At 34.3% G+C, this 15190-nt stretch overlaps 1 protein-coding gene across 1 annotated transcript in view; it reads right to left on the bottom strand.

Moving 5' to 3' along the window:
* Positions 1-1242: 1242 nt before the first annotated feature.
* PPP1R3A (protein phosphatase 1 regulatory subunit 3A) overlaps positions 1243-15190 on the bottom strand; it is a gene marked incomplete at both ends in the record, with an annotated part of 36295 nt that continues 22347 nt past the window's right edge. The window contains 3 exons of the mRNA XM_081244626.1: positions 1243-3621; positions 5535-5659; positions 5756-5814. Coding sequence (XP_081100752.1) covers positions 1243-3621; positions 5535-5659; positions 5756-5814 — 2563 coding nt within the window. The remainder of the gene's footprint in view (positions 3622-5534; positions 5660-5755; positions 5815-15190) is intronic.

The raw sequence follows: 15190 nt of genomic DNA on the forward strand, positions 1-15190 counted from the left end.
TGTTGAAATCAATTGTATAAGATTATTTGCATTACCACTATGTGACTAAAATGACTAGTTCCATTATTTCACATACTTAGCCATAGATGATAACAGTAACTGAAGTCACTGCTATACTGGATATTCATTTCTCTCTCAGTGGATCTCCATATCTACCTATTTGTCTCCTTAAAAATTTGAGTTATCATTTAACAACCTGATAACTATATAATAAATATCACCAATGATTAGTTGTTTGTTCTCTAAATGCACCTTGGGGAATAATTTATTGTTTTATAATGAGAAAAGTTAAAAATTTGTTTGAAGACAAAAAATAGTACCAAGTAAAATAGTTCATTAGGAAATCTTTTTTAATTATTGTTATCATTTAATGCTTTATGCTTTATAGGTACAAATTCATTCTGAAGCAATGCTTCTGGAACTTTTAAATTTCCAACTCTGAATAATAGTTGACGTCAAAATTGTTCAGCTGTGTTATACAATCTCCCTTTAAAAGAGAAAAATATTGCTTAAAGACAGGCCATCCCCCAAATTTTGCAGAACTGAAAGATCATCTCTTGATTGTTTCAGTCTTTGTCATATTTGGGTTACGAATGCCCTGACTTTGTAGGTATGCAGGATATAAAACATGTGTATGTGTATTAAGTGTTATTCAAGTACACAATGTGTTTCTTCAGGTTAAATCACATTTCAATATGCATGGGTGTTGTTCTTAAAAATATATAATCAAAGTTGAAAGATTCGATTTATCAAAATGTGCTAATAAATGATACAGTGGTAAATGCAAATTTCATGGTCAGTATTAAAAGACAAAAAAAAGTCTTCTGCCATTGTCCATGTTTTATCTATTTTTTTAAAAAGTAGAGGGAAAAATACACTCTGGAAAAAAAAATGAAGCTTTACTGCAAAAGAAGTGAATGCAAGAAATGGCACTTTAAGTAGTGAAGAGACATGAAGCATTGAAACTTCATTGCCTGCTAAGGAGCAACAGCTGTACCTAATTTCAACTTGACGTGCTTCAGATCTCATATTCATATAGGTATTTAATGATCCAAACATAATGGTCCTATATAGAATAATTACTTATATGAAGGAGCAAACTTCATACGCATTCCTTTCTAAATGATCCTTCAAGAGAAAAACTGTGCTGGCTCTTTGAACAACGAATAGTCTCTTTCACCAATCCAAATGTTTGGGGCTAAATAGCTTATCTTTTAAGAGAGAATAATAATAGTGCTGAGGTTACTTCTTTTTGACAGACTCTTTTTGTCTTCCCCCTTCCCAGCACAGCCAGTACAATGAAAAAATGTAGAATGCCAAGCCGGTCATTAAGTCATACTGATAGATGGTTACAAGAAATATCAGAAACAAAAGGAAATAAGGTATTTTAGAGTTGGTGTATTTCGAAAGCAGAGATTCCCTTTGAGCTTGACTTTCCTGGGCAGGGAGATTGTCAGAAGCAGGGCTCTCAGATTCCTTGTCTCCTGAAGAGCACAGTGATTGTCCAGAGTTTATTAATCCTTCTTTTTCATTCCTTGCCTCTTCCATGTTCTCAGAAGCTTCACTGATTAAAATTGTTGGCCCTAGAGATTTCTCCACACTGCATTCTCCTTGTTGGACAATCTGGCCTATACATCTTTCCCTCGTACTATCTGATGTCACTATTCTTGAACTTTTGGAAACTTCTTCAGGTGTAGACGCAGGAGGATGGTGATTCTCAGCACCCTGGATTTCACTTGTTGGATTACAATTATATTTTGATTTAGAAGAAATAGATTGGAGAGTCATGGTAGTAATTGCATTCTCTATAGCAGTGGCCTGTTCATGAGATGGCAGTGAAGTTTTAACTTGGTGATTAGAAATGTGAGAGCCATTCTGAGAAGCTCTATTAGTGTCTGAGTTTAAAGCAGAATGAATAACGGCATCTGTATTCGTTTTCTTTGATAATTCTTGGATCTGCCCGTGATCTCTATTTTCTGGAAATATTTGTTTATCTGTTGGTAACATTCCCAAATGTAAATCTAGTTTTGAGGCTGCTTTTTGATAGCCTGTAATGACCTGTGAGGATTCTTCTACAGATGTTGTATTTCCAATGACACATTTCTTCCTGTCATGTGTCTTACCAGGATTGTAAATAGATATGGTTTCTTCCTTCTCCATTTCATCTACATGTACATTACAAATACCTAAACATGATTCCTTTTCAAAATCATTGTCATAGATTACACCCACTGTATCTCGTTGACAAAGGGTATCATGTGAATCATCATTTCTCCCTTCATGTGGATCAAACGCTGTTTCCTTTACCTCGATGGGCCTGTCACTTCGTGCTGTCTCTTGAGGTAGCTTAGCAATTATTGCTTTTTCTCTAGCAGACATGCTTTCTAGAGGACTTTCTGATGTTGTCTTAATTATATAAGCTGTACCTGCTTCTGCTTTCTCAGTAATACCATGATCAGCTAGAGAAGACAGTTCACAGCTCGCTGTTTCTTGGCAGGTAAACAATTCTTCTGTAGGATTAGCTTTCAAACTCCTTGTATTATCTCTTTTTTCCCACATGTCTCCACAATCTGCTTGTTCTTTGGTCTGCTCTGTTATATTTGTCTTACTCTCTCTTGCTCTTCCCAGACTTTCCAGAACATTCCAACTTTGTTTATGCTGGGTGTTCTTATTTTGATCTTCGGGATTAATCCAGGCTGATTTTTCTTCTTCAACTTGGAAAAGATACTCATTCCTCAAAACATTTCTATTTCTTGGTAAACAAGCTTGACCAGGCATCCCTCCTAAAATAGTGCCTTCACTAGTCGAGAGATCGAGGTCTGAGGTTGTTAACACAGCTTCCTCGCAGCTTCGATTTGTCCTTGGTGAATGAAATGTATCTGCTCTGATTGACTGGTCATGAATTGGGGTATCCTTACTCGGCAGAGCAGTTAGGTCTCTGTTACTGGCTCCCATCCCTTCCACACTTATTTCAGAGTGGCTCATCTTCCTTTCTTGGTCATGTAAGATTGACTGAAAATTTTTGCTGTGTTCTTCATTAACACCTAAACATATTCCTTGCCCCTCCTCATTCTTACCATTGCCATAAGCTTTCTTGGAAGATCCTTTTTCTACAGACTCTTCTGAATGGAAATCCAAACGGAAATCACCTCTTAAACATTCCCAATCTTTTACTTCAGTTTGTTTAGCTTCTCCTTCAAGGTTTTGATTAAGGTTGTCTGCCATTAGTTGATCTGCAGAGGGACAAGATATTTGCACTCTGCCTTTCCCTTGGGCTGGATTAGCATTATTATCCAGTACTTCTTTGCTACCAATATGTACTTGCACTATTTCGTCACTACTAGTATTTCCCAGTGATGGCTTGATTTCTCCCATATCTGAAGTAATTTCCTCTGAAGGTTGATAACTACACTTATTTCCTGAGGAATATTTTTCATTGTCGTAAAACTCTCCCTTTAAGGATCTTTCTGCTGATGAACTTGAAGACAAAGGCCTTTTAAACAAGTCAGTGTATACTTCGTCATGGATTTGCTTCTTCTGTAACCCTTCAGCTTTATTTGGAAAATTGACTGTATTCTTTTCATCTCTGGAAGCAGGACTTCTTATTAAATGTTGATTTATCTTAAGGGATAAAAACACAAAAAATAATGATCAAATGATTTTCAATATACAACGCAAAGTAGATAGGTTTCATTAACTTGGCTAGTAATTATCTGGTATATTTCCTTGATTCATTTCATTTGTGGATTTTGCACAAATTGTGGAAGCTGGATGTTTTGGGGGTATCCATGTAGGCTATGACTTGGGAATGAGATTAATCAGAAAAGGGGCCAAAATTAATCACTCTCTTTCCTAGCTTCCAAATATCACATTGTATTATTCAACTATTCTTGCTTGTCATTGCACTTTCTCCTCACTTAGGATATACACATTGATAGCTCCATGCTAATCAATTAGAGAGCAGCTTCCTAGATGCCCCTTTCTGCATTTACACTTGCTGTAGGTGCCCCTATTACAGTTTCTCTTATTAATATGTTTTCTGCAAAGCCTCTGCAAACTATTAATAGCAAAACGTCACTCAAAGAAAAGTGAGGGAGTTAATGTCTCTGCAAATTCTGTTTTAATGACCCTCTGCCAACTGGTGCTCAAATGTATTTGAGCTCTTCAGTGATGCCAACTGTCAGGATTTAACAGTGAGATGCCTGTGTTTTTTTTTTTTTTTCTCATAACTGACATTTGCATGATCTCAATAATTATATGCAAATCTTACGTTTTCCCCTTCTTCTCACATAAGGCTCATGTTACTTGTCAACTGCACAGCTGTCTTGTAAGCCAATGCCTGTGGGTTCCACAGATTTGGTTGTATTTCCATCTATTATAGAGCTTCATTGTTTTATGCATTAACATCAGCATGGAGCAAATTAGCATCTAAATTACAGCTCCCTATTCATTTATTGGATGTACAATCTCAGTAACTTCTAAACAAACTTTTATATTTGAGCCTGCTGATTGTAATGAGGTATATTGGTGAAGTATGTGATTTTTCAGGGCCCTTTCATTATATTCTGTGGTTTGAAAAAGATGGCGATGTTAACTTTCAGCTGGTGAGAATTCTCACAATGGGTGACAACTTTGTAGTTTCTTAAAGTTGGAGCAAAGTAAATTGCATACTTTAGTGATGCAGCTTCCATATCACTATAGAAAGGGTGGAATGTGTGGGGAAAGCGGTGAGCTCCATTTCTTTTCTGTTTCAGCACTGACACTTGAAGAGGCAAATGTCATTTTAATCTTAGATGATTATGAATCCATGTATCCTAATGATATGAGCTCCAACCAAATACAGTAAAGGATAAATTGCATTATGTGACTCATTTACTCCTATTTCTTCCTTTGTGATAAAAATGCTATCTAAACCATCCCCCTAAAAATCCCAAATAGATTGAATGTTCACCAAGTGTGAAATTTATGATAACAAATTTAATACTAAATTGTACCATTCTGAATTTGTTTCCTGTTTGAAAAATATGGCACAGGCTATTTTATCCTCATTTGGTAATTTAATACTTTCCAATGATATAGAACTTAGAGATTCTCACAGATGTAAGTAAAAAAAAAAAAAATGCTGCTAAATGCAAGAATCAGACTTGTAGAGCTGGGCAGAACCCTAACAATCATCTAGTCCAGCCCTCTCATTTTACAGACGAGATTATGATAAGTGTACACTTGTCACAAAGATTAGAAATGCACATTAGGATAGTACTACCTTTTCTGTAATTCCTACAAACTATTACTCAGAGCGACTGGTAAATAGGTAAGAAATTAATGTCATTAATTTACCATTGAAGAGACCAGAAGCAACATACTGAAATCAAAGTGCCTTGTTGATCAAGCTAGAGATGCAAGGACAGAATAGGCTGCACTTTCACATTTGCAAATTATTTATTAGTTGAAGCTATTGAAAGGCAGGCATTGCAGCATCTTTGAAGCATAAATGGATTCATCTTCTCTAATACCGAGGCAAACAGAACACTTACCATCAAATCTAATTCTTTTTCATTATGTTCATCATGTTCCGTGTTTACATCTTTTACATTCTGATTACTGGTTTCCAAGTTTTCCTTGTCCTCATGAGAATAAACAATTGTTGGGATATAGGTATCTGAAAAGTTAAGATAATTGCACCTATGTAAGATTGTTATAATTGAAGGCTTTAACAAAATAAATATATTCTGTTTAAAAATTAAAGAAATATTACCTGTAATCTTTGAATTCTCAGAGTTATTCTCATCTGATGTTACCAATGATTCTTCTTTACTGTTAAGTTTAAAACAAAATGTTATACTTTTTTCTGGGACTATATTTCTAAGTATTTTTATAGAGGAGGAAATTCAAAGCAATTACAAGCCAAACAAATATTATATAACCTTTCACATTTTCTTGCATTACTTTGTATATTTTTAAATTAACTTGATCTCTTAGAATGATGCAATGATATATATTAGTTGTAGAAAAATGTAAAAATTATTTACACAATTCCATAATTCTAAATAAAATTATTTTACTCATATTAAAACACATAACCAAAGGAAAAATATATGTAAGTGTAGATTATTCCATCATTCATGAATTTAATCTTTGCAAGTGAAAACATTTTTCACTTCTTTTAAATGATGAAGTTTTATGAACTGACAGTCCATTTGTGGTCATTGAAATTACTTTCTAACATTCCAATTATTTTTTTGTGTTCCATTTTACTCAAAATTCTTCCAGTTGAACTGACATATTATTAACTCTCTCTAGAAAAGGAGAAAAAAAACAAACTTACTAGAAACTGAAAGGCAGCTAAATTTATACCCAGTTTAAAGACTTCATGTGTGTCTTGCCAAAGGCCAATTTTACAACCAAGGCTTTAGATCATTCATATGGAAGCATACATTTTCTTTCTTTAAAATAATTCAGGTTATACTAGCTTTTCTCTCATATTCTGCATGCTTATTGAGAAAGCTAAATACTTTTTTCTTTCAAATGTAATCTGTTTGTAGGCGTATTTGTGGAATTATAAGAATTTAGATTTGTCCATGACACTCAGCAAGAAAAGAGTTAGTGAAGAGTTCACTTTGTGTATAGTTATGTCATAAGTCAGTCTATCAGAAATGATTGGCCCAGTCTCCACATTTTCTCGTACTGTCTTAGCTGAGTTTCTCCTAGTGACTTTTTTCTGCCATAAAAGAAATAGAGAGTTCACAATGGCTGATAAATTTGTGTAATAGAGCCTAATTTTCGTTGCGTGGACAATGTTGATTCAAATCCCCGGAAGGCTAATCTTGTTTCAACAAATCACAAGAAAATTGCAAATTCTTCCATCTTGACCATGTAAGAAGTAATTCAGCTTTGTATACATTTTATGATGCTTAATTTTAGCTTTTCCTAAACTATTTGGTACCTTGAAGTGGGCCCAGAAATGAAAATAATGTTTTTACCTAAGTATAATTTCATTAGAAAAATATTGTGTTTCGAATAAGTGATACTGCTTTAATCCATAAATCTATATTGTTTATGAGACCTATAATTATGCAATTTTTGTGGAATCCAACTGCAAGCTGACACATTTTTCTTTCATAGAGTACATAGAAAATCTGTGTACTCTTAAAAATATATAAACCATTAAACAGCATTTAATTATCCCTTCTTTATCTTTAGTCCCATAGCAATGCTGAAAATCTCATTTGTAGAGGGAAAGATCATAACCATTTAAAGCTTTTTGGTTTTGCCTAAGCAAAATGCTGTTAATCATTTTTTCTTATTAAATTCTCTAAAATGCTTTAATTTTTAAAATGATTGCATCAAAAGGAAAGAAACCTGCTTTTAGCTCACTTTGGGGACAAATAATTAGGTATCAAACGATGTATTATTATATTGACTTCTTACAAAAACATATAAATACAGAAATATAGGAAGGAAATCTTAGATTCAGGGGTAAATACAAGAAAGAGAACCTGAAATAGATGAAATTGAAATGTTATATCAAATATGTATTAAAAAACGAATAGAGGGCTTCCCTGGTGGCGCAGTGGTTGGAGGTCCGCCTGCTGATGCGGGGGGACGCGGGTTCGTGCCCCGGTCCGGGAGGGTCCTGCGTGCGGCTGGGCCCGTGGGCCTGGCTGCTGGGCCTGCACATCCGGAGCCTGTGCTCCATGGTGGGAGAGGCCACAACGGTGAGAGGCCCACGTACCACAAAAAAAAAAAAAAAAAAAAAAAGAATAGAAAATGTGTAAGACTTCTACAGGGAAAAGAATAAAATTGTATCAATAAATATTAAAGACCTAGAAATTATTGAGAAATATACCATGTTCATAGATAGGAAGAAGATTGTGAAGATATTATCTCCCAATTTGATCTACAGATCCAATTCAATTCTAGTCAAAATTTCAAAACAGGTTTTCACAAAATTTGAAAATATGATTCTAAAGAGAAGAATAAAGGACTGAAAATAGCTAGACTACTGAGAAATAGCAGGGTAGAGGAACCTGCTCTACCTAGTTTCAATAGTTCTTATGAGGATATAGTTATTAAGACAGTTATATTGGTACAGAGACAGGCAAGTATTGAGAGCTTAGTAACAGATCCCTACTTATATAGAACTTTGGTATATGACAAATATAGCATGTCACCAAGCAGGGAAATAAGGGACTTTTCAGTAAATGGAGATGGGGAAAGTGGCTACCCTCATGGAAAAAAGATGAAATAGGCAAAACATATATCCGATAATCAATTCCACATGGATTAAGATCTTAAACGTCAAAAACCTTGAAATTCTTAGTAGAATATGTAAATATCTTTCAGACCTCAGAGTAGAAAATGTTTTCTTAAATAAGAAAAAAATAAAGTGTAAAAAATGATTGTCAGTTTAGCTCTATTAAAACTAAAAATTTTTGTTCATTGAAAGACATCTTTATAATAGAAAAATATAAATAAACTTGGAGAAGATGCTTATGTTATACAAAATCAACACAAAATAAATATCAAGAATATATAAAGAGCTTTTACAAATCAACAAGAAAGCACAAACATTTCAATAGAATCAGGGGAGAGGAGCAGACATTTCACAGAAGAGAAAATACATATGGCCCATAAGCACATAAAGGATGGTCAGCATTATTAGAAAACAGAGAATTGCAAATCAAGACCACAAGGAGATGCTATTTTATACTTATTTAATTGGTAAAAATTGCTGTCAGCTGCATAAATTGAACCAATCCAAATGCCTGTCAACAGAAGAGTAGATACAAAACTTGGAATACCACAAAAGAAATATTATAAAGCACTCAAAATTAATAAACTACAGAAACATACAACAATATGGATAAATCTTAGCAACATAATATTGAATGAACAGTGCTAAAACATTACATCAGAGGAGGTTCTTTTTTATTGAGCTGAAACCTAAAATAATTTAAATATATTTATCAAGGAATACATATAATATAATACATAGAATATAACAAGGAAGGTTGATTTTCAAGATTATGGTTACATCAAGTGGGTTGAGTCAGAGGAAAGGAATGAGTAAAGGAAATGGTGAGAAGTCGATTGTTTTGAGTGGTAGTTTTGCAGGTGTTTATTATTTAAAATATCTAAATGGTTAAATTCTAGTTTTAGATAATTTATTAAGACAAATGGGTTGCTGTCTGGCCAAAATTACAGGATGTTTATAGATAAAATCCCACTCCAAAATCCAAAGTGTCTGTTATATGACCAATTACATTTAAAGGGTTTAATTAAAACCACTTCAGAAAATTTGAGGAGAAAGGCAAAGAACTTGATGGTTGATGAAGATAGGACCTACAACTGTATACAATTGTGGTATAAGTGAAATATGTTAGTGAATATTTCTAGTCTCCCCTTTATATTCCCTGACTCCTTTTGGAGCAGGGCAGTTTCTTATTGATCTGTATTCCCAGTGGCTAATACATTACCTGACACATAATAGTGGCATAATAAATGCTGCTGAATAAATGCACAGTGTCCTGTCTACTCTTCCCTTCTGTCCACCTCCTGTCAAAATTATCACAACATTATTCTTCTTTTCTTTCCTCATTAAAATTTCTTTTCATAAAAGATTCTAATAAATTAAAACGTGCATATTTTTGTGTGTCTTATAATGTTTACCTCCCACTCCAAAGCTAAAAACAATGCTTTTAATTATGGGTTTAAATAGCTAAACAAAAATTTTAAAATCTTCTAATATAAATTTAGAAATTCAAAAGTCAAAAAGGTATGTAGTTTGTGGAGGGATAGTTCATTTCTAGTGCACCTTAAATCATATAATATAGTCACTAGTATTATTTAATCATAAGAGGGGTCATTCATTCTTCTAAGAGATATTTCGAATATCCACTATATGCCATAAGTTCTAATAAACACTGGGAAATCAAAGATGAATAATATATATGTAGCCTCTTACCTCAAGGAAGCTATAATGTAACGATGGAAATAAACACATCAACAGGCAATTATTATAATGTGATAAATATTATAATAAATAATGGAATATGATATTCTCTAGAGAAAAAATAACAGAAATGAGGAGAGCACTCAGTTGGAAGAATCAGGGAATTTTTCACAAAGGAAGTAACATTCTAATTAGGTTTTAGGGGAAATAGGAGTTCCTCAAATAGAGCAAAATGGTAAGGTCATTTCAGGCAGAGAGAATAAGAAGTGGTCAAAGAAGTACAGGTAAGAAAGCACAAAAAGAAGAGAACCATCCAGGAACAATGAGATGTTCAGAGGGTTTGGACTGTGTTTTGAGGAAAGAATGCCAAGGAATAGAACTGGGGTTGGTTTGAGCCAGATTTAAACGGTTTAGCATGCCAGGAAATGCGGGACTGAATTCTTTCTGTACTTTTAAACCAGTGCTCCGGTTGTGGGGGAGGGGAGTGGAGGAGTTAAATGGGAGAGAGACACCATCAGATTTACATTTAGGGACCAATCTCTGGAAGTACATTTAAGCATCTATCTTAGGAGAGCCTGGATGGGATGAGCCATAGTGAAGCAGGAAGACAAGTCAGGAGGCTCCTTCAATATTTCAGGCACAAATAATGACTCTGTTAAAGGTGATGGCAATGAGGAAAGAGAAAAGGAATCAAATTTGAGTTAAACTTTTGATGTAGCATCAATGCGATTTGTTGATCAATTCCCTGAAGGTAGATTTTAAAAATGCCTTCTTTCTGCCTGACCTTGGCTGTGTTCATGAGATTTAGAAATCAAGTATTGCCCTTTCCAAGACCTAAGCAAGAGAGAGTTAAGTCTGGTGGTTAACCGGGGCTCCTTCACTGTTAAGTCGGTAAGGTCTTGAATTAGTCTGCTGGCTGGTTTCTGATGTCTTGCACACTGGGTAATCTGCTTCTCAGGTGCCCATGTAGACACCTTTCAGCCTTTTTCTCTAATCTCTGGTACGTGTGCCTGGACAGTGCATCAACAAGTTATACCTAGTTTCCTGGCTTTTATTCTAGTCAATTCGTAGCGAAAAAGAGCAGAAAGACCTGGATTCAAATCACAGTCTTTCCTGTTATTTACCTTACTAAGTCACTTACTAGCCATGCGACCTCCAACAAGATACTTAATCTCTCTGTATCTCATTTTTCTCCAAAATATTGCCTAGTCCTTACACAGGGCAATTATTTATCATAATTCTCAATATGCGGAAGTGTTTAATAAATGTATTATCACTACTGTTATTACCATTATTATTAGTGACATGTAGTAAATACCGTGCTGATCACTAGTTCTATACTGCCACAGTACCTGATTCCCGTGCTTCTCCTTTTACTTGGAATTATGTATATTTTTTAAAGTTTACTCCATTCTCTCATATCTTTAATTCACAAGTTACTTATTTTTCCACAAGTTACTTTCAAGAGTAAAATATGTAGCCCATGATGACATACTAGCTTAGTCTTTCTAAAGTATACTCTTATTATCAGAGGACCACCCTCCAAAGAAAGATCACTAGATCATCAGTGAAAGTAACTTTTAATTTAAAATACAAATACAGTGTGCATGTGAATGCTAATTCACACTTTCTGCTATTACCCAATTGATTTATTCACTGTCAGAATTTAGGCACCCTGTTAATATTCCTGCAGTTTCTGGGTATGTGGCACTTACGCTTTTGGAGTTATGGTTAATTTTAACACTGTCAAAATGTAGTAGTTTTAGTATAAGTAATAATATCATTTTTCCTGGGTTTCTGTAATGCTATTGTGCTAAAAGCCCATATGTCTCTTAAAATATGAGTAAAACCTGTTCCACCCAGTCTAAGTCTGAAGTGATGGAATTACCCAACCAGTCAGGATAAATGTGAGGATTAGGTTGTAGGTAGTAGAAATGTAACTCTGTTCCAAGAGGAATCAAAAAGTTGGCATAAAAAAAGGATCATTTCCAAAATGAGTCATGAATATTGCATTTGTGTCTCTTTAACACTCTGCTTGAAAGTACTCAGCACTTCCTAAAGAAAACCAACTTGGAATTCTTAGGCATCACCTCTCACTCTGATAAACAGCTAAAAAGTCAATATTGAACTCTTCAAGAAGACGTTAAGTGTGCCTTCTTTGTTCGAAGCTTGTGCTCTCATTTGATTTCCTCTACCCACTCTCCCTAAATGAATGGAGAGATTTTAAGTTAGAAATATTATGTACCTCACTTGAATTTTTTTTAAAGACACTTAAGAAGAATATATCAGGATTGGCATTGCTAAGTGGATACTTACAGAACTACTGAAAAGGTTTTCCTGGAATAAATAATTACATATTGTGTACTGTTTATTTTCATAATTTTATGGTGATATTTCTCTAAAAATGGACTTTCTAGTATTCTGACATTTATAGCCATGAATTGGAGGAGGGAGGAAAGCAGAAACTTGTACTTAATGAGAGGTAAAGTTCATAATACATTAACCAACTACTAGGGCTTAGTATCTATTCCTTTGGTGTTACAGTACTGATAGTCTTCTTTTGATCAGGAATAAAACCAGAACAGAAGAGAAATATTTGATCAAAAGAGAGACAATTAGAGCAATAAATGTCTAATTGTGAACAGAAGTGTCTAAGGAAAAAAGTTTAAAGGCATAATGCAAGAAGGAATTTAGGATGAAAAGATGAATTAAAATTCAGTTCCTTGACGATAATTCCACAGAGGAAAACAAAATGAAGATAGTTCATTAATAACAGGGATTGAAAGAAGCAAGAAATAATCTCAAAGAAAAAACATCAAAAATTTTAAATGGCTTCTATTTCCTTTAGATGCTGAATCTGGAGACTAATAATATGGTAAAGAACATGATTTTTGTGGGATTCCTCATCTTCAGAGTGAAAGCTCTGGATTAGATTAGGGCTATCAAATAGAATACTCTCATGCTGGCCTCTTTCTCTCGCACCCATGGCAAGCACTGATAACAGATCAAGGGACTTCCTAGCTGAGACCAGATTGAGCCCCGTGATCCTTCTCTATACAACCAGGCAGCCACTACCCCTTTATTTCTCAACCCCTTTATTGCTCAAAATGGAAACAATTTGCCTTTCTCAATTTTGACATTAAATAACATGCTTTCCAGTTTTAGGAGTTCCATATTTATGTAACTAATAGTATTCCATAAATATAATTTTGAAATGTAATTTGGAAATTTCTTAAATTTGTTTTCAAAAGATATAAATGCTAGTAGGATCAATAGAAATAACCACTAACTTTGCAATACAAAGATAAATTCCCAATTAAATCTTATGGTCAGCATTCTAAATTTAATACCTACAGAAATCCTACCCACACAGTTTGTGAGCTAGACTTACATTATTTATAATGCAGATTATACAATGATTTATTCCCAAATTATTTTACTATGTCCAGGTAAAACTTTTCAAATAGTGGAACATTATCAGTATCTACAAATGATTTGGATAAATGAATATATTGGATAATACATATGATACAAGCTAATTTATTACTTTTAAAATGTAAGCATAAACCACGGCAAACCACAAGCCCCTTGAGTAAAGTCTAGTGAACTGCTCAAGTATTCAAGTAACTAAGAAGATATCACCACATTAGTGACCAGATGGTTTTATTGAGTCACTTTCCTGTTTTCCACAAACCTGAATTACTATGTTCCTAAAAATCTTCTGTTTCTTTTACTAAATTAGAACATTGCCTGTTGCCTCAGTGCTTGATCTTGAAAATATATTGAAAACGATGGTATGATGCCTTCTTGATGCAGGAAATTTCAATAGCAGAGAAAGAAGCAACTAAAAAACATTGCCTTGTTGAAGAATTCTTTGGTAAGTTTCTTTTCCAAAGTTGCTTCATTTCCTAACTCTTTGTCTTCTGCCAAGGATTGCTGTTTTCAAATCTGCTTTGTCATGTCAAAGCAGTGGGTGCTATTTTTTCTTGCTCACCCACCCCACAGAAATCAGGGAGAAAAAATTATTTGGATTTAATTCTGTGATTGAATCTGGGCATCATGTGCAATTTTGTAGAGATGGGATCTCCTTAGAGTGTCTTGTAAAGGAGTACTAAATTGCGAGAATCTAGTGCTTAATTAAGTCAAACCTTGGAGGTTCACGTATGAACAACAACAAAAATTGTAGGTTGCTTTGGGAGAGATGTAATTACAAGCAGAATCCATGAATTTTCAGTGGAAGAAGAGTTATAGGTAAACCTGGCCCAAGGGACTTCTCTGCCACAATCTGCCAATTATGTTCTACCAAGAGAGAAATGTAAATGTTTTTAAGTGATGGAGACTGGAAAAACTAAAGAATATACATCAGACAGATATCAGAAAAAAATTCTTGAACTTTATTGGTCTAAAGTCCTTATTTTACCTGAGTTCTTAATGGAAGTAATTGTTATCCGTGGAGCATGTGGGTGACAAAAAAATTAGTCATTGTCCAGCTGAGACTCTTACTACTTCAGAATTCTGACATTCTGATTCTCCACAATTCCCCTACAAAGTGATTTCTAAGAACTTTATACAGCATCCATCTTTTGAAAATTATCAGAGTATTGTTAATATCTATTTTTCCTAAGGATACTAATTTTCAGGCATTATTTCCTTCATAAAGATATTGATTTGTTTGTGTTTGTGTAAAAAGTCATTATCACAAAATCATGACTATGAGCTAACTAACTGCAATTAAGGAAATCCTGATTAAACATGTTTTCTCTGTGAAATCTACATATAAGTATCACCTAAGATATTTGGTCTGTTAAATACTGAGATTTGACATCCAAGCTCTACAGAATTTGTATTAAATATTGTTTTGAAAACTGTTTTTAAAAAGGTAATTTAAAATGTAAATTGATATTCCCAGTGTATGTGTGGAAAGGTCGTATTTGGAAGGGCTAGGAGCGGGAAGGAAAACAAAGGAGCATGAGACTTCCAGACTGAAATCAAATCATTCGGAAGTGACACTTCTCAAAAGGATCTGTTGCCCAGCTGAGGGTGGCAGCCACTCCCCTGAGCATCTGTGCCCTCTACTGTTCCCCAAGATAGTAAAATTTACATGGGGTTGTTCGTTTTGTTTTTTCTTTAATGGGGAACAAAGTGCCAAACTTCTCCAACTCTTTCCCCAGCTTTTCTCCTATTCCTGGCTCTTGACAGAGAATTTCAAGCATGTATCAATACTCTTCCCTTTATCTG

Source organism: Mesoplodon bidens, assembly GCF_964165515.1.
Source record: "Mesoplodon bidens genome assembly, chromosome: 9".
Taxonomy (NCBI): Eukaryota; Metazoa; Chordata; class Mammalia; order Artiodactyla; family Ziphiidae; genus Mesoplodon; species Mesoplodon bidens.